At 46.9% G+C, this 23894-nt stretch overlaps 1 protein-coding gene across 4 annotated transcripts in view; it reads left to right on the top strand.

Annotated features, from left to right (window-relative positions):
• LOC124046590 (homeobox protein Meis2) overlaps positions 1-21873 on the top strand; it is a 133877-nt gene extending 112004 nt beyond the window's left edge. For 3 of the 4 annotated variants that reach the window (XM_046367127.1, XM_046367126.1, XM_046367128.1), the window contains exons 10-13: positions 12776-12834; positions 14898-15008; positions 15554-15652; positions 20075-21873. In XM_046367127.1, the coding sequence (XP_046223083.1) occupies positions 12776-12834; positions 14898-15008; positions 15554-15612 (229 nt within the window). In that variant the 3' untranslated portion in view covers positions 15613-15652; positions 20075-21873. The remainder of the gene's footprint in view (positions 1-12775; positions 12835-14897; positions 15009-15553; positions 15653-20074) is intronic. The other variant, XM_046367129.1, reaches the window with a different exon arrangement.
• Positions 21874-23894: the final 2021 nt, after the last annotated feature.

Below are 23894 nucleotides of genomic sequence, written 5' to 3'. Positions count from 1 at the left end.
GTTGTGAGGGTGTCTTTGTGGATAGAGTAAGACATATTGGTCTCAGTGCCCGAAGCGAATACTGCATTGTCTGTGTGCTTAGGGTCGTTGTCCTGTTGGAAGGTGAACCTTCACCCCAGTCTGAGGTCCTGAGTGCTGTGGGGCAGGTTTTCATCAAGGATCTCTCTGTACTTTTCTCCGTTCATCTTCCCCTTGATCCTGACTAGTCTCCCATTCCTGCTGGTGAAAACGTCCCCACAGCATGATGTTACCACCACCATGCTTCACCATAGGAATGGTGCCAGGTTTTTTCCAGACAAATGTTCAATATTGGTTTCATCAGACCAGTGAATCTTCCTTCTCATGGTCTGAGAGTCCTTTAGGTTCCTTTTGGCAAACTCCAAGCGGGCTGTCATGTGCCTTTTACTGAGGAGTGGCTTCTGTCGGGCCACTCTACCATAAGGCCTGATTGGTGGACTGCTGCAGAAATAGTTGTCCTTCTGGAAGGTTCTCCCATCTCCACAGAAGAACTCTGGAGCTCTTGCAGAGTGACCATCAGGTTCTTGGTCACCTCCCTGACCAAGGCCCTTCTCCACAGATTGCTCAGTATGGCCTGGCGGCGAGCTCTAGGAAGAGTCTTGGAGCTTGACTGACAATTCATTCGACCTCATGGCTTGGTTTTTGGTTAACGTGCACTGTCAACTGTGGGACCTTATATAGACAGGTGCGTGCAATCAATATATTTTACCACAGGTGGAATCCAATCAAGTTGTAGAAACATCTCAAGGAAACAGGATGCACCTGATGCTCAATTTCTCATCTCATAGCAAAGGGTCTGTATACTTATGTAAATATGGTATTTCTGTTTTTGTTTTGTCATTATGGGGTATTGTGTGTAGATTCGTGAGGAAAACAATTGATTTAATCAATTTTAGAATAAGACTGTAATGTAACAAAAAGTGCAAAAAGTTCAGAGGTCTGAATACTTTCCAAATGCATTGTATTTGGTAGAGGGTGACGTTCCTCACCCATCAGCCTGACATAAATCATCTGATGGCTTATTATTGACACATGATAATACAGGTAGAAAGACCTGATATGGAGTCAAGCACCACTTCCCTCACACTGCAGTCAGTAACCCCACTTCTGCACCACAGAGAGAGAGAGAGAGAGAGAGAGAGAGAGAGAGAGAGAGAGAGAGAGAGAGAGAGAGAGAGAGAGAGAGAGAGAGAGAGAGAGAGAGAGAGAGAGAGAGAGAGAGAGAACTAGAACGAGGGAAAGATTGAGAATGAGGGAGAGAGAGAGGGGGGGAATGAGGTAGAGAGAGAGAGAGAGAGAGAGAGAATGAGGTAGAGAGAGAGAGAACTAGAACGAGGGAAAGATTGAGAATGAGGGAGAGAGAGAGGGGGGGGAATGAGGTAGAGAGAGAGAGAGAGAGAGAGAGAGAGAGAGAGAGAGAGAGAGAGAGAGAGAGAGAGAGAGAGAGAGAGAGAGAGAGAGAGAGAGAGAGAGAGAGAGAGAGAGAGAGAGAGAGAGAGAGAGAGAACTAGAATGAGGGAAAGATCGAGAATGAGGGAGAGAGAGAGTGCCGCAGTGCTATTGATTTATTTTAATTAGCTGCTCGTTAAATCGTGTCAGTTTGCAAAACAAATATATAATTCGTTGTCTGATTTTCCACTCCACTCTTAATGACTTCTAGCTACATACCACTGGTTGGGGAGAGAGACAAATGGCTGAGAGACAGAGTGACAGAGAAATGCAAATTCTGCCCATATTTCGTAGAGATTTAATGTTACAAAAGTAAATCAGTTAAAAGTTATAGAAAATAAGGAGAGAAAACCAGTCAGTGGATGTATATGGAAAATTAAAGGTGAAGCTATTTCCTTTTGAGAGAGAGAGAGAGAGAGAGAGAGAGAGAGAGAGAGAGAGAGAGAGAGAGAGAGAGAGAGAGAGAGAGAGAGAGAGAGAGAGAGAGAGAGAGAGAGAGAGAGAGAGAGAGAGAGAGAGAGAGAGAGAGAGAGAGAGAAGAACATAGTGGCAGCCCTAAACATGGGCCCTTGCAGCTTCTCCTACGTCCTAAAAGAAAGCTTTCCCGGCTTCGCTTCGTTTCACATCTGCACTAAATCAAAACAAGGGGGTGATGTAATGCTGCACGGCTTATGTCTCTCCACTCCTGTTTTAACTTAAAGAAGAGAGGAGAGGAACTCTCCGATATGAATAGCCGGAGGAAGCTTTCTCGCTCCTCCCCCTCGTCTCCTGGAGTAGCTTTTTGAAAGGATCCTTTTTGATCGTTTATGATAAACCCGTAGATAGGTGCTACAATCTGGTGGCTGGATTAAACTATTACAGTGTGTCTGGGACGCCCAGGTGGACTGACTCCATCTGTATTTACACTTCAGCAGATTATCAGCCTTGTGGACCTGGGCTGCCCTGCCGGCTGCCTGATAATTAGGCCTTGTTTGCTTTGTATTAAACACACCCTCCCAAGTTAATCTGCATGCACTTCCAGGTCAAAGTGCATCATCTGTTTCTCCAGACTTTTTATTTTAATTTTTTACTAAGACTCTTCTTCCATTTTCTCATTCTAGCGAATAGTGACTCAATCAAACTCAGGGTTTGAAATCTTTATTTTTCTCTGAAAGCAGAACTATGGAAGCAATGAGGTCTAATAGAAAGCAGAGGACAGTGATGTTGGTAAACAATGATTGGAGGATTGAATCTAAGCTTCTTCCAGTTCAGATCGCGTCGCGTCTAATCTTTCTTGGAAAAGCAGAGGCCCAGGAATTTGACTGGCAAACAGAAAATCGCTCCAACCACCCCTCCCCTAACTTTGGCATGGGTGCTTCAAATGGGCATGTTCAGGTTAGCTACGGAGGCAGTAAACCGTCAACTATTTCTGTGTCACGATTCATTTAAGGAGCCCTTTCTTGGAGAGACATGTTCAGTTTGTCTTGTTTTCTCTCCTTGGCTGCCCTCACTTCATCCTCTCTCTCTCTCTCTCTCTCTCTCTCTCTCTCTCTCTCTCTCTCTCTCTCTCTCTCTCTCTCTCTCTCTCTCTCTCTCTCTCTCGATCTTACTCTCTCTCTCTCTCTCTCTCTCTCTCTCTCTCTCTCTCTCTCTCTCTCTCTCTCTCTCTCGATCTTACTCTCTCTCTCTCTCTCTCTCTCTCTCTCTCTCTCTCTCTCTCTCTCTCTCTCTCTCTCTCTCTCTCTCTCGATCTCGATCTCTCTCTTTCTCTCTCTCTCTCTCTCTCTCTCTCTCTCTCTCTCTCTCTCTCTCTCTCTCTCTCGATCTTCTCTCTCTCTCTCTCTCTCTCTCTCTCTCTCTCTCTCTCTCTCTCTCTCTCTCTCTCTCTCTCTCTCTCTCTCTTTCTCTCTCTCTCGATCTTACTCTCTCGATCTTACTCTCTCTTTCTCTCTCGCTCTCACTCTCACTCTCTCTCTCTCTTTCGTCTCGCTCGTCTCTCTCTCACTTACTCCTTGTCTCTCTTTCACCACAAACTCATCAAACAAGTGACCCCGCTCCCGATTGGCTGGGCTCCCTCAGATCTCCCCATGATTGGCCCGTTGGCTCTGTGAGTCTCTCTTTCTTTCTTTGTTTCTCTGTCTCTATCTTGGCTGCGCTCCAGGGCTGGAGAGTTAGGCATGAGGATTTCTCCGGAAAGGAATGCTGACAACAGGAGCAAGTTACCAGGTGTGGCCGCGAGTCAGTTAACCAGAAACAAGTCATTTCTGACAGATTGAGAGGAGGAAAAAGGGAGGGGAAGAAGAACAAAAAGAGGAGAGAGGAAAGCCCCAGAGATTCAACAGCTGGAATGGTTTGTTGTGATGCAAATGCAAAGTCACCATTCCTCCATTCCCTTCTCTCTGAGAGCCCTTTATTTCTCTGGGAAGAAACAGCATGTGACATTATCACAGGACGAAATAGAACACCAAGGCTAAGGTCTTCTGAAGGGGAACTTCTCTCTCTGTCTTTCTCTCACACAGGACATCAGTCATCATTATGGAACTGGAATCCCCTTCCTTGCACACACGCACTGTCTCTGGTCTGGTGTTAGCGTAGCATAGCGTGCTAACATGCTAGCTGGGGTATTTAATACCTAAACGGTTGCTTTGCAGTGGCGCTCCCCACTGTTTGAGTGAGCTGATATTAGTGGCTGGGGATCGTGTGTTGATCCAGCTCAGTGGACAGCCAGGGTCAAGTGGCCTCATGCTGTCTGGACTCCATTACTCATATTGTTGCTGTTATTGTGTTATGCTGCGAAGGCCCCATATAGAAAAACACCCAGAGCTGCAGTAAATCCATGTCTCTATAGGACTTGTTTTGAAAGTGCTACACTCTTGGCCCTGTGGCAGACAGAGAGTTTGTACATAGACACAGTGTGCCCCTGGTGGATTTAAATGTGCTGGGTGAAGTACTGTATCTGTGAGTGGAGTCCCATTTGCACTTCCCTGTGTACAGTAGCCTACATTCACAGGCATGCACATACACACGTACACACATGCTGGATACGCGCATGAACAAGTACACACACACACACACACACACACACATACACACACAGAAGAGTTTTCCGTACAAATTAGAAGTGATTGGAACCTTTTTTATACTATTTTGGGTCTCTGAGTGGATTAGTAAAGCAGGGTGCACATTAAACAGTCTCTCACTCTCTCTCTCTCTCTCTCTCTCTCTCTCACTCTCTCTCTCTCTCTCTCATATACACGCAGCTGTCCTCTGGGGACAGCTCTCCCTCTCTCTCTCGCTCTCTCGCTCTCTCGCTCTCTCGCTTTCTCGCTCTCTCTGTAAAGTACACATTCGTAGCGGTATCCACAGAAATGACCTCCCCAAGACCCCGTAACCTTGCTTTAATTATTTGTTTGAGAGTCACTGTGTGTGCACGAGCATGTGTGTGTGTGCGTGTGTGCGTGTGTGTGTGTGTGTGTGTGTGTGTGTGTGTGTGTGTGTGTGTGTGTGTGTGTGTGTGTGTGTGTGTGTGTGTGTGTGTGTGTGTGTGTGTGTGTGTGTGTGTGTGTGTGTGCGTGCGTGCGTGCGTGCGTGCGTGCGTGCGTGCGTGCGTGCGTGCGTGCGTGGGTGGGTGGGTGGGTGAATCGTAACGCCGTGCAGTGTAAGGACATAAGGGAAACCATCAGATGTAAATACTAAAACATGGTTGGAGGTTTTGGAGAAACCCCTGTCTGTCCCTCGTGTGCCTACCTCTCTCTCTCTTCTGGTCTGGTTAGCCCTCAGACATGTAGACGTGGTGACTGTGGTCATGTCTATTCTGTGGATGTGTCTATTCTGTGGTTGTGTCTATTGTGTGGATGAGTCTATTCTGTGGTTGTGTCTATTCTGTGGATTTGTCTATTCTGTGGATGAGTCTATTCTGTGGTTGTGTCTATTCTGTGTATGTGTCTATTCTGTGGTTGTGTCTATTCTGTGGATGTGTCTATTCTGTGGATGTGTCTAATCTGTGGATATGTCTATTCTGTGGTTGTGTCTATTCTGTGGATGTGTCTATTCTGTGGATGAGTCTATTCTGTGGTTGTGTCTATTCTGTGTATGTGTCTATTCTGTGTATGTGTCTATTCTGTGGTTGTGTCTATTCTGTGGATGTGTCTATTCTGTGGATGAGTCTATTCTGTGGTTGTGTCTATTCTGTGTATGTGTCTATTCTGTGTCTGTGTCTATTCTGTGGATGTGTCTATTCTGTGTATGTGTCTATTCTGTGGTTGTGTCTATTCTGTGGATGTGTCTGTTCTGTGGTTGTGTCTATTCTGTGGTTGTGTCTAATCTGTGGATGTGTGTATTCTGTGGATATGTCTATTCTGTGTCTGTGTCTATTCTGTGGATGTGTCTATTCTGTGGATGTGTCTGTTCTGTGGTTGTGTCTATTCTGTGGATGTGTGTGTGTTCGAAGGTTTGGGAGTGTAGTCGCCTCCCTTCCACACATGGACACATCCCTTCATCCCTGCCTGCCATCCATCCATCCCTTCCCTCTTCCATCCATCCCTGTCTGCCTGCCTGCCTGCCATCCATCCATCCCTTCCCTCCTCCCTCCATCCCTGCCTGCCATCCATCCCTTCCCTCCTCCCTCCCTCCCTGCCTGCCATCCATCCCTTCCCTCCTCCCTCCCTCCCTGCCTGCCATCCATCCCCTCCCTCCATCCTTTCCCTCCTCCATCATCCCCTCCCTCCATCCCTTCCCTCTTCCATCTATCCCTTCCCTCCTCCCTCCATCCCTACCTGCCATCCATCCCTTCCCTCCTCCCTCCCTCCCTGCCTGCCTGCCATCCATCCCCTCCCTCCATCCCTTCCGTCCTCCATCCATCCCCTCCCTCCATCCCTTCCCTCTTCCATCCATCCCTTCCCTCCTCCCTCCCTCCCTGCCTGCCATCCATCCCTTCCCTCCTCCCTCCCTCCCTGCCTGCCATCCATCCCCTCCCTCCATCCCTTCACTCCTCCCTCCCTGCCTGCCTGCCTGCCATCCAACCCTTCCCTCCTCCCTCCCTTCCTGCCTGCCATCCATCCCTTCCCTCCTCCCTCCCCGCCTGCCATCCATCCCTTTCCTCCTCCCTCCCTCCCTGCCTGCCATCCATCCCTTCCCTCCTCCCTCCCTCCCCGCCTGCCATCCATCCCTTCCCTCCTCCCTCCCTCCCTGCCTGCCATCCATCCCTTCCCTCCTCCCTCCCTCCCTGCCTGCCATCCATCCCCTCCCTCCATCCCTTCCCTCCTCCATCCATCCCCTCCCTCCATCCCTTCCCTCTTCCCTCCTCCCTCCATCCCTGCCTGCCATCCATCCCTTCCCTCCTCCCTCCCTCCCTGCCTGCCATCCATCCCCTCCCTCCATCCCTTCCCTCCTCCATCCATCCCCTCCCTCCATCCCTTCCCTCTTCCCTCCTCCCTCCATCCCTGCCTGCCATCCATCCCTTCCCTCCTCCCTCCATCCCTGCCTGCCATCCATCCCTTCCCTCCTTCCTCCCCCCCTGCCTGCCATCCATCCCTTCCCTCCTCGCTCCCTCCCTGCCTGCCATCCATCCCTTCCCTCCTCCCTCTCTCCCTGCCTGCCATCCATCCCTTCCCTTCTCCCTCCCCGCCTGCCATCCATCCCTTCCCTCCTCCCTCCCTCCCTGCCTGCCATCCATCCCTTCCCTCCTCCCTCCCTCCCCGCCTTCCATCCATCCCTTCCCTCCTCCCTCCCTCCCCGCCTGCCATCCATCCCTTCCCTCCTCCCTCCCTCCCTGCCTGCCATCCATCCCTTCCCTCCTCCCTCCTTCCCTGCCTGCCATCCATCCCTTCCCTCCTCCCTCCCTCCCTGCCTTCCATCCTTCCCTCCTCCCTCCCTCCCCGCCTGCCATCCATCCCTTCCCTCCTCCTTCCCTCCCTGCCTGCCATCCATCCCTTTCCTCCTCCCTCCCTCCCCGCCTGCCATCCATCCCTTCCCTCCTCCCTCCCTCCCTGCCTGCCATCCATCCCTTCCCTCCTCCCTCCCTCCCCGCCTTCCATCCATCCCTTCCCTCCTCCCTCCCTCCCCGCCTGCCATCCATCCCTTCCCTCCTCCCTCCCTCCCTGCCTGCCATCCATCCCTTCCCTCCTCCCTCCCTCCCTGCCTGCCATCCATCCCTTCCCTCCTCCCTCCCTCCCTGCCTTCCATCCATCCCTTCCCTCCTCCCTCCCTCCCCGCCTGCCATCCATCCCTTCCCTCCTCCCTCCCTCCCTGCCTGCCATCCATCCCTTTCCTCCTCCCTCCCTCCCCGCCTGCCATCCATCCCTTCCCTCCTCCCTCCCTCCCTGCCTGCCATCCATCCCTTTCCTCCTCCCTCCCTCCCCGCCTGCCATCCATCCCTTCACTCCTCCCTTCCTCCCTGCCTGCCATCCATCCCTTCCCTCCTCCCTCCCTCCCCGCCTGCCATCCATCCCTTCACTCCTCCCTTCCTCCCTGCCTGCCATCCATCCCTTCACTCCTCCCTCCCTGCCTGCCATCCCTTCACTCCTCCCTCCCTCCCTGCCTGCCATCCCTTCCCTCCTCCCTCCCTCCCCGCCTGCCATCCATCCCTTCACTCCTCCCTCCCTCCCCGCCTGCCATCCATCCCTTCACTCCTCCCTTCCTCCCTGCCTGCCATCCATCCCTTCACTCCTCCCTTCCTCCCTGCCTGCCATCCATCCCTTCTCTCCTCCCTCCCTCCCTGCCTGCCATCCATCCCTTCCCTCCATCTCTGGAGAATTCCTTCTGGTGTTGTTTGAAGCACACACCATTAGCAGCTCATAAGAGGAGAGAAAACAGTGTTATCAGGGCTGGCTCTGATAATCTCAATTGGCTTTACTCAACCTGATAAAAGGTGCTCTGGGGGCAGAGTGGAGCTTTGGTCGGTCAGCAACCCCCTCCCTCCCCGCTGCCTCTACCAACCGCCTTACTTTGGCCACTTCAGAGAATTCAGAGAATAACACCAGAACCATGTGTGTGTTTGTGTGTTTGTGTGTGTGTGTGTGGGGGGGGGGGGGGTTCAATCTTGGCAGTGGCCCTGACGGAAAGTAATAGAAAATCTATATGCACTCAGTTGCCATTTTTAAGGTACACCCATCTAGTACCGAGTCGGACCCAGCCTTTGCCTCCAGACCTGCCTGAATTCTTTGGGTCATGGATTCTATTCTCAGATACGCTGTTACATTCAAACGTTGCTCAATTGGTATCGAGGGACCTATGATTGTTGCACCGTTCTCGGCAAACACTAGACACCGTTTCTGAGGTACTGGAACCGGTGCGCCAGGCACCGACAGGAATAGGTAAAACAACAATCGTTCATCCGGTTCTATCGTTCAATTGAAGTAACTGAATGCCTCGATGCCTGTCTGCCTGCTTTATGTAGCAAGCCACGGCCACGGCCACGGCCACGTGACTCACTGTCTGTAGGAGCTAACCATTTTCGTGAACGGGGGGGGTACCTAATAAACCGGCTACTGAATGTATGTTTGTGTATGCTGCTGTGAAGAACTGTTTTCCCTACTCAAATGACCATGTTGGAGCAGCATAACAGTTGAGCGTAGACAGCAACCAGATAGGAAAATATGTTTGTGTATAGCTATGCAATACCTTTCATAAGAAGTACAAATGAGCAACCGTTTAGTTGGATAGGATCAAAACGTGTTCTAAATAGATCAGTAACTCAAACACGCTGTTCCATGTGCACTTTGTTATTCCTGGGGCTCTGTCTTCCTGTCACTGATCCAGAATGGGAATATTTAGCACCTGCAAGAAACATTCCTGATATTAAGTGCTTATGGTTATGTCCCAGAATAGGTAAGAATCCACATGGTTATAATTTCCAAACCATGTGTGCCATCTTGGGAGAAAGAAAAAAAGAGAGAGCAGGACATATATTTTTTGCAGGCCTTGTTCTGTGGGCCTTTTTCTATGGGCCTTGATCTATGAGCCTTGCTCTGTGTGAGCCTTGCTCTGTGGGCCTTGATCTGTGAGCCTTGCTCTGTGAGCCTTGCTCTGTGAGCCTTGCTCTGTGGGCCTTGTTGTGGGCCTTGCTCTGTGGGCCTTGATCTGTGAGAGCCTTGCTCTGTGTGAGCCTTGCTCTGTGTGAGCCTTGCTCTGTTTGGACCTTGCTCTGTGTGAACCTTGCTCTGTGAGCCTTCCCAGAGCGAGCGCGATAGCAGGAATTTCTGCTTTGTTTACTTACTCACCTGGTGTAGATGCTGGAAGCCTAACTCTTTCCAAAGTACTGCAGGTGTAGTGACACTTCTGACAGTAAAGGTAGACAATAGACAGCCAAAGATGCTATTTTATATCCCTCTAACTCATAATATATATATTTTTATTTCACCTTTATTTAACCAGGTAGGCTAGTTGAGAACAAGTTCTCATTTACAACTGCGACCTGGCCAAGATAAAGCAAAGCAGTGTGAACAGCCAGCAACACAGAGTTACACATGGAGTAAACAATAAACAAGTCAATAACACAGTAGAATTCTTTTTTTTAAGAGTCTATATACATTGTGTGCAAAAGGCATGAGGAGCTAGGCGAATAATTACAATTTTGCAGATTAACACTGGAGTGATAAATGATCTGATGGTCATGTGCAGGTAGAGATACTGGTGTGCAAAATAGCAGAAAAGTAAATAAATAAAAACAGTATGGGGATGAGGTAGGTAAATTGGGTGGGCTATTTACCGATGGACTATGTACAGCTGCAGCGATCGGTTAGCTGCTCAGATAGCAGATGTTTAAAGTTGGTGAGGGAGATAAAAGTCTCCAACTTCCAATTTTTGCAATTTGTTCCAGTCACAGGCAGCAGAGAACTGGAAGGAAAGGCGGCCAAATGAGGTGTTGGCTTTAGGGATGATCAGGGATGATCAGTGAGATACACCTGCTGGAGCGCGTGCTACGGGTGGGTGTTGCCATCGTGACCAGTGAACTTAGATAAGGCGGAGTTTTACCTAGCATGGACTTGTAGATGACCTGGAGCCAGTGGGTCTGGCGACGAATATCTAGCGAGGGCCAGCCGACTAGAGCATACAGGTCACAGTGGTGGGTGGTATAAGGTGCTTTAGTAACAAAGCGGATGGCACTGTGATAAACTGCATCCAGTTGAGCTGAGTAGAGTATTGGAAGCCATTTTGTAGATGACATCGCCGAAGTTGAGGATCAGTAGGATAGTCAATTTTACAAGGGTAAGTTTGGCGGTGTGAGTGAAGGAGGCTTTGTTGCGAAATAGAAAGCCAATTCTATATTTGATTTTGGATTGGAGATGTTTGATATGAGTCTGGAAGGAGAGTTTACAGTCTAGCCAGACACCTAGGTACTTATAGATGTCCACATATTCTAGGTCGGAACCATCCAGGGTGGTGATGCTAGTCGGGCGTGCGGGTGCAGGCAGCGAACGGTTGAAAAGCATGCATTTGGTTTTACTAGCGTTTAAGAGCAGTTGGAGGCCACGGAAGGAGTGTTGTGTGTGATCCACAGACAGTTTAAACTGGTATTTACGATAGGTCCAAAAACAAAACCTCTCTTCACTAGATCACACATCACAGTCCCAAATCAACATTGATATGATCTGCCTAACTTTTCCTCTCTCTTTTCCCATGTAGGCGTCAGTCTGTCATTCCTCTGTCTGGGGCCAGCAGTACAGCCTATCTGCCCTCTGGGTGCACCCTCACAACTAAGTTTGCCTCCATCTCTTTTCCCAACCGTGCGTTTTGTCCATTTACCAATGTCACTTTGAGCGGGCAGATTACGGCCGTTTACGTTAATAGGTGAAGGTAAAAGCAGGTATCAGGGGTTCATGGGGGATTAGGAACTCAAATTGGTTCCAGAACCTTCCCTTTTTTCCATCTCCATTTCCTTCTCCATGTTCCAAAAAAGTTACCTTTCTCTCTTTTTTATTCTTTGAAAAGGGGCTCCATGCTGGAATCACCCCATGATGATTTGAAACCTCCCTCTAATATCAACCACATGTGGGTACCTTCAGCGCTACCGAGCTCACTCCCCTCTGACTTCTTAGTATGAGAGAGAGAGATAGAGATAGGGAGGTACTAGAGTTCACTATTTTGGATTTTTGGATTTAACCTTTATTTAACTAGGCAAATCAGTTAAGAACAAATTCTTATTTACAATCACGGCCTACACCTGCCAAATCTGGATGACACTGGGCCAACTGTGCGCCGCCCTATGGAACTCCCAATCACGGCCTACACCTGCCAAATCTGGATGACACTGGGCCAACTGTGCGCCGCCCTATGGAACTCCCAATCACGGCCGGTTGTGATACAGCCTAGATGGAGATGACCAGTATAGGTAAAGCTTGCCCAGTCTGGGGTAGTGAAGCCAGCTTGTCTTTGACACAGCCCTGGGTCACTGCGTCCCATTTGGGACTTTAAGAGGTTGCCCCTGGCTGGCAGTCACCTTCAGATGACCCCTTGGTCTTTGCAGTGGAAAGCGGCGGGAGCAGAGAGGAGAGTCGGGGAGGACTGCACAGGGAAGGCTTTGTGGAACTGCACTTATTCACTGCTGTGGCGGTGATAAAACTTCACACAGCCTAATTGATGGGCTTGCTGACATAACAATACCTTGTGAAAGAGCCGAGTGGCCATGCCTGGTCCTCATTTATAGACAGCTGGACGGGGAGCACAACCCCCCGCAATGAAAAGAGAGAGAGAGAGAGAGAGAGAGAGAGAGAGAGAGAGAGAGAGAGAGAGAGAGAGAGAGAGAGAGAGAGAGAGAGAGAGAGAGAGAGAGAGAGAGAGAGAGAGAGAGAGAGAGAGAGAGTTGTGGGGGGGGAGGGGCAAATGAAAGGAACCATTTGTATGTTGCCCCTTGCTAACGTATATTATTTTGAATTTCTAATGAGTGATAACACGCGAGGAATAACATGTTTTTTTTATAGGGTGTGCGTGTGTGTTAATGTGTGTGTGTGAGAGAGAGTTGTGACATAGCCTACTGCGTGGTTTAGTTTCTCGGTGGCATGGCTGCTTCACCATAGCACACACTTAATGCCTGTGGAATGCTGTCACGGTCTCCATAGCAACCAAATGTAATCAAAAGCTTTATTAAACAAGGGAAATAGATCATAAGGGGCATTAAAAGAAAACCTTGTTGGGTTTCCAAGTCTGCTCACAATCACCCTTTTGTTTTAGCTGTATCTGTTTTGATTGGCTCTCTAAGAGCCAGTAGCTAATGTTGTTACTAAGTCATGCAAAACGGTGTTGTTGTGCTGCGGTTTCCGATGAACTCTCCTGTTGGTGAATGCTGTGTGATTGAAAGTGTTTTTCTCTTTTCTTCTCTCTTCTCTCCCAGGTTCATTAATGCCAGGAGAAGAATAGTACAGCCCATGATTGACCAGTCAAATCGAGCAGGTAAGAAAGTCTACCCTGCACATCTTTTCCACTTTTTCCACAAACACCAGCTCTTCCAGTTAATGTACTGGCATACACATCTTGCCTCCTAGCCTGGATTTGTAAGGGAGAATCCCCAGCCCCCCTACTACCACCAAACACACACAGACACCACACCCTATCTTCTTATTTTCTCAATGGGAAGTGTGTGGTGGTGACGCTATCTGTTAGTTGATTGCGTGTAATTGCCGATATCCTAATCTAACACTGAGAGGTTCTTTAGCAACATGGTCTCTCTCTGTGAATTGCTAATTGGGCGCAAGAGAATCTCCAGGAATGCTTGGAGCATTTTGGTATCTACTTTGTGTTTTTTAACTCACTCAATTCCCAAGTGTCAGTCCTCTGGCTGTTGCTGCTCGGTATTCACTTAGCCCAGATTTGAAATATCAAGGGTCCTATATGTGATTGTATTGAACGTCATCATTTCAATTGAGTAATTGTGGTTAATTCATTCTGGTCATGAAAAACTACCTAACAGATGCAAATGAGTTTAATATGATCCATTGATCTCTGATTTCTGTCTGGACGCCCTACATAGGGAGCGATCTTGTATTTATTATGGATCCCCATTAGCTGCTGCCAAGGCGCAGCTACTCTTCCTGGGGTCCGGCAAAATTAAGGCAATTTTAATACAATGTTAAAAACATTACAATGCGTGCATTACCGTTTCACAACACACTAAGTGTGTGCCCTCAGGCCCATACTCCACTACCACATATCTACAACGCAAAATCAATTTCCATTCCTCTGAAAAGGATTAAGGGAGGGTTCATATTGCAAATTGATCAGGCATTGATTTTCCATATCTACAATGGTCAGACGACAAAAAGCACTGAAAGATTAAGTCATAAACATGCCACTCTAGAATCGAGCAAAGAATCCGGACAGGAATTTATGTAGCCACCCTAGGCCGTATCGACTGTAACATTACTAAGGAAAAACGCCACATAATTTGTCTTTGAGGGAGAAAAGCTTTTTGTTGATTAGCTCGCTCCAAATCTAGAGAGAGTCCCACAAATTGGGGAGGAGATTGTGCAAATTAAGTTAACCAATTATTGAAATGAGACGCGCCTTTCCGAATCTCAGTACAATTATTGTGGTTTGTTGGGAATATTTGAGAGAGAGGAGAGAAGCGAGAGACAGAGAGCGTGTGTTTAGAGTGTGGCAATCAGTAATCTCTCTGAAGACAGCATGACTAAAAGCTTCCCCTAATCTTCAATTTGACAGATTACTCCAGATTAGGCTGTTTAGTCCAGGAATATGCTGTTTGCTACAGACTCCACAATACTCTTACTGAATAGGGCTAATGATATGACACTATGACATCATTTGATTACTACTGTGGACAGTATTATGATGCTTGAATAATATTTTATATGAATCTTATTTGTAAATAATGATCATGATCAGTCTTTTCAGCTTCGCTGTACTCAGGAGATTTGAACTCATTTGAATTTGCAGGGGTAGATAATGACATTTGCAGGGGGGTAAATAGTGATGTTTTTGCCAATGATGTCCCATAACGTGTCTCTGTCCATGAAATAACATCCATGTTGCTTTGGGAATGGCTGGTGATGGTCTTGACAGAACATCCTGATCTCATCAAACTGTTTGCTTCCTTTTCTCAGTTAGAGATCAATGCATTACCCCTTATTTTGTCTAATGTTAAAGTGTGTGTGTGTGTGTGTGTGTGTGTGTGTGTGTGTGTGTGTGTGTGTGTGTGTGTGTGTGTGTGTGTGTGTGTGTGTGTGTGTGTGTGTGTGTGTGTGTGCGTGTGCGTGTGCGTGTGCGTGTGCGTGCGCGTGCGTGCGTGCGTGCGTGCGTGCGTGCGTGTGTGTGTGTGTGTGTGTGTGTGTGTGTGTGTGTGTGTGTGTGTACTCATACTGCATGTGTTTGCATGTCTTGCATTAGTCATGGTGGACACAATGTGTTGCAGTATGTTTGGGCCGGAGCTGGGACAGTAAGCTGATTGTGTGGTTTGTCTTCTCTCCCCCCCCTCGTGTCCATGTTTTGACTACAATCAGGTTTTCTTCTTGATCCTTCAGTGAGTCAAGGAGCAGCGTACAGTCCGGAGGGCCAGCCAATGGGCAGCTTCGTGCTGGACGGCCAGCAGCACATGGGGATCCGACCAGCTGGTAAGCCCCCCCCTCCTCCTCCTCCGGTCCTGCATACTGTATACTAGTCACTGTGCTGTGTATGTTTACAGTCACCAATGCACCCCCTGTGACTGTATGACTACTGACAGCAACACACACCAACCCCTCTAGCCCTGGAAATGTCACACCAGCACTGACTACTGTGCTGTACATGGCAGCATCATCAACCCAATACTAACCAATGTCACAAAACTACTGATGATATCACTGCATCATAATAAAGTTCACTTACTCAGTCAACTCCACCCTCCTCTCTCAACTCCCTTAGGTATCACTATTTACCTCCATTTGCCTGTCTCTCTTTTCACCCATCTCTAGAAAATGACACACATCTTTGTAACGAACGGGGAGATTTATGGAGACTAACATTTTTAGACACGTTACTACTGCACCTTCTCTTCCTCTTCCTCTCTGTAACCAATCCGTCCTTCTACCTACCAGGGTGTCTATCTGCTCTGACCTGTCTGCCATTCCACCTTTGACCTTCTGCTGACCTTTTCTCTAACGTGTTTTTCCTCTTCTAGGGCCTATGAGTGGAATGGGGATGAATATGGGAATGGATGGGCAATGGCACTACATGTAACCTCCATCTTGTAAAGCAAAACGCAAAGAAAAAGGGGGAAGTAAGTACAACTGGGCTTTATTTCTCAAACCTCTGGGCTTGTGGTTTTAACCCACAAACCCCCTTACTTCACCACAATCCCCCTCCCATCCCCACCCTAATTTTACAACAACCTCCCCCACAGCAACCCCCTTGACAACCAGTGAGTGTGGTTGGTGTAGCATGGTGCTTTAAGGGGGGGAAGGGGGGGTAAGGAAGGGGGGTTAGCTAGCTACTGAAAGATGAATAGAAGGACTGGGAATAGTGGGAGTTGCCACCATGCCGTGAAGCTTTCTCCTGTTGGTCCCTGGGAGAGAGAGGGGGGACTTGTGGCGCCAGCCCAGACAACAGAAGAACAACCAGCACAACCAACAACCAAGGTCTTGATAGCATGGCCTGTACCGACACCACACATTCATTTATCCCAACAGGGCCATCTCTCTCCCCATCTCTGACAGCCAATGCAAATGTTGGACATTTAGGGAAACATAACATCTCCAGAGGCAGGGTCTGACGGGGAGAAATTAAACAGGCTCCAGTGAAGCGATAAAGAAGGAGAAGTGAAACTGTCCTCTGAGTGACATAAATCTGTCTTGGGAACGATTGATGCCCAAATTATCTTATATGCAAAGACGGGAGCGCCGCAGTACATTACGGTCCTCGGGCGAGATATACGAGCCGTGGGTGACATGGCCGATCCTTCACTGGGGGGTGGGGTTGGCAAGTAGGGGAGCGAGGGGAGTGAGGGGAGGGGACCTGTGTGTTTTGATTATTTTTTTACTGGAGGGGGCATTGACTAGCCCCGTCATGAGACACACAGAGACAGAGCAAAGAGAGACACAGAGATACATTTAAAGGACCCGAGACTCTCTCACACACAGACACACACACACACACACACTGTCTGATTAATCCTGGCCATTCCGCCTCCCACTAGTGCCAGAGCGCTGACATTTGAAAAATCAAGATGTATCACATCCCAACGGCGGCGGGGCAGAAGAGATTTTATTTAACACCGAAACTCCTTTGCCCAGTGAGGCACAATATAATGACACTTACCTTGATTAAGAGAACCCTTTATATGTAAATGGAGCCTGGAATTTCCGAAGAGTCACCAAAGCCATTCTATTGGCAAAGCCCATTTCTCTCCTCTTTTTTTCTCCCTCCCTCTCTCATCTCATCCCCTCCTGTCTTTGCTAATGGCGTCAGGGATTTAAAAAAAACTTTGGGAAGCAATGTTCCCTAATACAGACACAGAGACAACATTTGCTCAGCTTGGCTAATTCTTAATATAGGCTATATAATTTTGAGACTATTCAAGTACATAACATATTTTATGCTTCATGACCAATTACATTAATAGCTTAATACAGAGGAATATTATCATCTTCTGATTTGATTACGCCGCCAAACAATATGGTATATTTGGTACTTAATTATCTCCAGCCATTGAGCAGGCCTGCTCTACCAGAACAGAACAGGACAGAACTGAACAGAATGGGAAGAAAGATAGAGAGAGAGGGATAGGGAGAGAGGAGAGAGAGAGTGTGGGGAGAAGAGAGGAGAGGAGTGAGAGAGGAGAGAGGGACAGAGAGAGAGGGGAAGGGATAGAGAGAGAGAGAGAGAGAGAGAGAGAGAGAGAGAGAGAGAGAGAGAGAGAGAGAGAGAGAGAGAGAGAGAGAGAGAGAGAGAGAGACCAGTCTCACCAGTATTGTCTTCAGATGATTTGACCACTCCTGTTAATAAAGGGGCCCACAGATCTACTTAACAGAATGACTGCAGCTTACAAGACTGGAGATTACCGTCTTACAGTGTCAAAAACATCTGTTGGGCCTTTTAACAGGAGCCACTCCAGGTTATATGGAGGTGAGGGCACCCCTCGCACAGCCCTTGCCATACACCCCAGCCCTGCCCAGCCCAACCCAGCATGTCCAGATTGAATTACTTATTTTATGACCCCGTAGTGAGGTTTTAAGAGAACACTGCGACAAACTTGTGAATTTCCAATGAACTAGACGTGGATAGTAGGAGGGTAGTGAGTAATAGAAAATGGCACCTTGCTTTCAGCCAATGAGATTGGTCATTAATTTTGGCCTCTACTGTCCTGTTTTCTCCCTCGCTACCTCCTCAACTTGCTGGGCTCTGCACTGTCATTTCTTAATTGCGGTGTACTAAGGTGGAGGAATGTGGAGAGTGAGCATGCCTGGTGACCTTGCGGCGACCACTCTCCTTCACCCCTCCCTCCCAAGCAGCGTTAATCCCCCAAGGGTTCACATTACAAAGCAGGCCTATCCAGGCCCCACTGGCTCCAGCACCAGAAGTATCCCACCCCAGACCCACACCTGCTCTCCCCTGCTTCTCTCCAGGGTCCAGGACTTTGGGCCAGGCCTGTTCCCATACTCCAGTCCCAGGCCACAGGGCCCCCCCACCACCACTACCTTCTCCCTGGTCTGCAGACAACAAACACACCCCTGAATAACCAAACAGAAGCACCACTGAGCAGGCTTCTGTTTCCACCAACCAGGCACAGAGTGAGGGGATGGCAACAAGCTGGGGTCTCCACACACATCAACACAGGGCCCTACTCTCCGTAGCAAGGGGTATCACATCAACACAGGGCCCTACTCTCCGTACCAAGGGGTATCACATCAGCACAGGGCCCTACTTTCCGTACCAAGGGGTATCACATCAGCACAGGGCCCTACTCTCCGTACCAAGGGGTATCACATCAACACAGGGCCCTACTCTCCGTACCAAGGGGTATCACATCAACACAGGGCCCTACTCTCCGTACCAAGGGGTATCACATCAACACAGGGCCCTACTCTCCGTACCAAGGGGTATCAGATCAACACAGGGCCCTACTCTCCGTACCAAGGGGTATCACATCAGCACAGGGCCCTACTCTCCGTACCAAGGGGTATCACATCAACACAGGGCCCTACGCTCCGTACCAAGGGGTATCACATCAACACAGGGCCCTACTCTCCGTACCAAGGGGTATCACATCAACACAGGGCCCTACTCTCCTTACCAAGGGGTATCACATCAACACAGGGCCCTACTCTCCGTACCAAGGGGTATCACATCAACACAGGGCCCTACTCTCCGTACCAAGGGGTATCACATCAACACAGGGCCCTACTCTCCTTACCAAGGGGTATCACATCAACACAGGGCCCTACTCTCCGTACCAAGGGGTATCACATCAACACAGGGCCCTACTCTCCGTACCAAGGGGTATCACTTCAGCATATTCCTCCCTCTCCTCCCTACCTCCTTTTTCTCCCTCCCTCTCTCCCTACCTCCTTTTTCTCCCTCCCTCTCTCCCTACCTCCTTTTTCTCCCTCCCTCTCTCCCTACCTCCTTTTTCTCCCTCCCTCTCTCCCTACCTCCTTTTTCTCCCTCCCTCTCTCCCTACCTCCTTTTTCTCCCTCCCTCTCTCCCTACCTCCTTTTTCTCCCTCCCTCTCTCCCTACCTCCTTTTTCTCCCTCCCTCTCTCCCTACCTCCTTTTTCTCCCTCCCTCTCTCCCTACCTCCTTTTTCTCCCTCCCTCTCTCCCTACCTCCTTTTTCTCCCTCCCTCTCTCCCATATTCCTCCCTCTCCTCCCTACCTCCTCTTTTCTCCCTCCCTCTCTCCCTACCTCCTTTTTCTCCCTCCCTCTCTCCCTACCTCCTTTTTCTCCCTCCCTCTCTCCCTACCTCCTTTTTCTCCCTCCTTTTATCTCTCTGTTGGCTCTGTTTCTCGCTGTCTCTGTGCTTTAGCTGTTGTTGTCATTATACTTTTCCAAGAGCAGCACTTTGTTTTGGTTAAAAGTGCCTCTTATTGGAGGGGAAAACGCAAAGCCTTGAATGCTATTCTTAGACTGGCGTGTTGTTATAGTTAAATGGCTCTAAATTATTTAATAACTTCTTTAATGGGTTATAAATCAAACATGTTCACAGTAGTGCGTCCCCCTGAGAAAACGCCTCTATTCGGGTTGTCACTACATTCAGTGGGTGAATTGACTCTTCTGCCTGTAAAAATATTAGTGTTGCTAACATCAGTATGGCTGCCAGCTTCACATCCTCCAGGACGATTGTGTCTGGATGGTTGGAAATCACTTTCCAACCTGAGAACTGACCATGATTCTATTGACATTGTAACAGACTCTCAATCACCTAAAATAGAGTGATAAAATAGCTTTTTTAGCTCCTAAAACAACATTTCGGAAGTAGCTTTGTACTTTTGGGGCATGTGTAATCCTAAATGTAGTTTGTATGTTATTTGACTTAATTTTTACACCACAAAATGAGCTCACTTTACACAAGGTATAAATGAATGTTTTATTTTATGTCAGAGTCACGAAATTTGGAATTCAGTAATACATTTTTGTAATACATTTCCATTCAAGTGAGTGCTTGTTTTTAACCCTCCCTCTCTCTCTGACTCTCTGATCTCAGGGCTTCAAGGCATGCCAGGGGAGTACGTACCTCAGAGTGGTCCTATGGGCATGAGCATGGCCCCGCAAAGTTACACCCCTCCTCATCAGTTGACCCCTCACCCCACCCAGCTTCGACACGGACCCGCCCTCCACCCCTAACTGCCCGGCCCCCAATCACCTTCATCACACCCACCATCCCCAACACTCAGCCATGCTGATGCACGGAGGACCCCCCTCTCAACCAGGAATCAACATGTCTGCACATAGCCCCCGCCACCCCCCGCTGAGCCCCATTGACCCCAGCGCTGGAGGACAAGGCCTGGACATCCACGCCCAATTGTATAAGGGAACTTTACTACCACAATGACGTCAACATCATCATCAACAACAGCAGCAGCTACTAAGAGAAAAAAACATCAACAACAACAACTCTACAACAAAGCTATTTTCAGAAAACATTTCAGAATAAAAGCGCAACGCCCTTTGACCGGAATTAGACATTAAAAACAGAATTCCAGATGAGCTGTGATGATTTTTTCCTTTTTTTTTTTCCTTGTCAATTTTGTTACTTTCATCCAAATGGAGGACCAAGCTGACATGAACACTTTGTCTTGGGCTTTTGTTAAAGATCAACAGAAGATGTTCTGACAACGGACACGTGCAAACACGGACACGCACACTACTCAAGACACACACATACAAACACAGTACCCACTCTCTCCAGTGACACGTTCAACTAATTTTCAAATGAAATCACTCTGGAAAATTGAGAGAAAAAAAGAGAAGAAAAGATTCCCAAGAGTTATAACTACTGTAGTATAAAAATTATAGAAACGAAGTTAAAACGTGTTCATTTTTCGTTGATCACTCAATTTATGTTTCCTGAGCTAGTTATAGAATTAAAGGTTAAGCCTTTCTCTCACACTGTGTGTGCTCCTTCCTGGAGGAGAAACTGTCTGGGTGGTGAAGCAGCACTATAAAACAGAAGAGATGGAACATCTCAACAACGGACTCCCATTCGCTCCCAACCAGAGCAACAGGCAGAACAGGCCCTGTCCCCCATACAGAACAGGGCATGATGGGAAAAGGCTGCTAAATGACACCTGATCTCTCCAGAAGATTCAGTTTTAAAATGTTTCATGCCCCTCGTTTTTTTTGGTTGATGAATGAATGTTGCCCTGTAGGTATATAAACAAAAGTTATTAGTTTGAATTGGCCCCAAGCACTGGATTGTGTTGGTTTTAGACATTTTGATTTTATTTTATTTTTTTGTATCCTGGACTCTCATTGACAGAGCCTATTGAAGGAAGCTTGTGGAAAAGCAGCATCCTACTTTGCTTCTTTGCCTCTGGATAAACATACTTGCCATATGGACAATACTGACACAATGGTGGATTCTTTGGCACTGGGAGAAACAATTGATGGTTGATGCACCAAAAAACATAAAAAAGACAAAAAGACAAAAAAATTACTTAAATTATGAACTCAAAGCTTTGGGAAAAAGCTAAGAGAATATTGCAACAAACTTCGTACAGAGTTCAGTCTATTAATTGTTTCATGTTAGATATTCTATGTGTTTACCTCAATTGAAAAAGAATGTTTTTGCTAGTTTCAGATCTGCTGTGGCATTGATATTGTATGTCTATGAATTCCTTCCTTTTTCAGCACGTGTTCCTCACTAGATGATACAATGCCATCTCCCTTAAGCTTTGTCAAAAATACATTATTAAATACTTGTATGAGGACTGTGACGTAATGTTTAAAAGGTGTTCAGTCACAAATGCTGTAATAAATATTTCATTTTTGATTTTTGTTAGATTTGTGTGTGCTGTGTGTTACGAACATAACTAAGAGTAATAGTAATTAAGCCTACATAGTATTGGGTTTATATTTATTATAGGTCGTATATTATTATTATTATTATTATTATTATTGCAAAGTTATCATGGTGATAGTTCTGACAGAAAATGGTTATCAAAGTTTGGCTAAATAGCTATATCAATATTAGGGTAATTCTATAAAGCACAATTGTTCATTCAAAGACAGTGCATTTCTACACACTTAGGTGACCTTACCCGGTAAAGTTTATAGTTGCAAAACCCCCAAGGGAGTGGTGCCACTTTAGTGGAATGAAGAAAGAAAAGCAATCTGGCGACCTGTTGCAACAAAAGAAATGAATCATTTAAAATGTATTTTAAATCTGTGTTTTAATTATCTTTGCAATGGTTTGCTTTGTCAGAAACACAAATATGTCATGATTTTTTGTTTTTCATTATAATGTCAGTGGAAATGGAGATACAAAACCTCGGATTTGCATGCCTTCCCATTTTAGTAGAGTTTTAAACAAGATAATCGATAGCATTCAGTTCAACATATTTACAATAACCTCAGTTTTACCATTGGCTTCAAACTATAGAATATGCATTTGTCCCTTCCCTTTTGCTGCAAATGTTTCCCACTGACAACATACAAGTGCTGCAAGTGAATATTTCCGCCGCTTTACAGCGACCCCTGACGGCGTAATCTGAATCGCTCACGGGTTCACTGATAATCTTTTGATATCTCTTTGCCAGTGTTTGCTCGCGGCCATAGAAGTCATAGCCTTAAACCAGAAATGACTATCTCTCTGTCTTGCAGGATGAAATCTTTCTGCCTTTCAGATAAGGGATTTAACTCCAACAATGCTGTAATGGCTGGGTTTATTTTTACACTACTGTCCATAATGCTATTGTAAAACGTAGTTGATTGTGTTACATTTTTCCTCCACACATTGAAAGCAGTTGAAAATAATAATAATAGTATTAATACATCGTTTTTTTATTAAGCTATAGGAAATTCTGTATTAGGAAGGTCACTACACAAAACACTTGTTTTGTTCTTCAAATGGTCTACTGTAGAGAACTGTTAGAGCTATAGGGCTTTCCCGTTTTAACTCCAGCGCTCAGCCCTGTCTGTAGCCTGTAGGTGAGTGACGTCTAGGGGGGGGGGGCATTGGGTTGTTGAGCTAGAACAAGCATAGGGCTGGTGGAAAGGGGGGAAATATTATGTTGACTTTTATTGCAACTTACTACCTTCAAAATGCCTTACAATCCTGATCCTGACGCAAAACACAAATTGCCCTGTGATTTTAGAGATTTTTTTTATCCGTTTTCCAATTGCTGAATAATCTTCGCCTGATTTATCTCATTTCTAATCATTCATTATTCCTATGAAATTATGTTGATATAGGATATTATTAGGTTCTTGTTATCAAATTGTTTGGTATATTTATTTTATTCCCTCAAGCGTGCAGCCTACAAGACTTTCAGAGTTGAAAAAGTGAAAATAAGAAATAATTTACAAATGGAAGATTGTGTTGGTAATAGACTACAACTAGTTGCATGAGTATTTGGATATTACAGGAATTAAAATATGTAGGCCTATATTGAAACATAAACAAAATAAAAAATAAACCAGTAAATATGCAAAATACCCAAACATAATTGTTTTAAAACTGCGTCAAATGAAGATAGAAAAACACCTTTCTGAGCCTTTGACAGGTTGGACAAAGTTTTCCTCCGCGTTCACAACGCATGTGATGATGCACCATTTGAATTGTTTAAAAGCTTATACACTTCTGTTATCATCCTATTATGTGGATGAACGGAAGGAAGAAGCCCTCCGTTTTGTGTGAAGATTATCTGGTCTAAAAGATAAAAAACGCCTTGATTATTGTGGATGGTGGTAGTGGCGGGGGTGAGGGGGGGGGGGTAATATTAATAGTTTTTTCTCCTTTTTCCCCCTTTCTCCATTTTCGAGGAGACAGAAGGTAGATTGCCTTTGCTGTTTCCCTTTGCCGA

The sequence above is a fragment of the Oncorhynchus gorbuscha genome, linkage group LG10 (genome assembly GCF_021184085.1).
Source record: "Oncorhynchus gorbuscha isolate QuinsamMale2020 ecotype Even-year linkage group LG10, OgorEven_v1.0, whole genome shotgun sequence".
NCBI classification, from domain to species: Eukaryota; Metazoa; Chordata; class Actinopteri; order Salmoniformes; family Salmonidae; genus Oncorhynchus; species Oncorhynchus gorbuscha.
The sequence above is the reverse complement of the archived record's forward strand: the minus strand, read 5'-3'. Positions and strand labels throughout refer to the sequence as shown.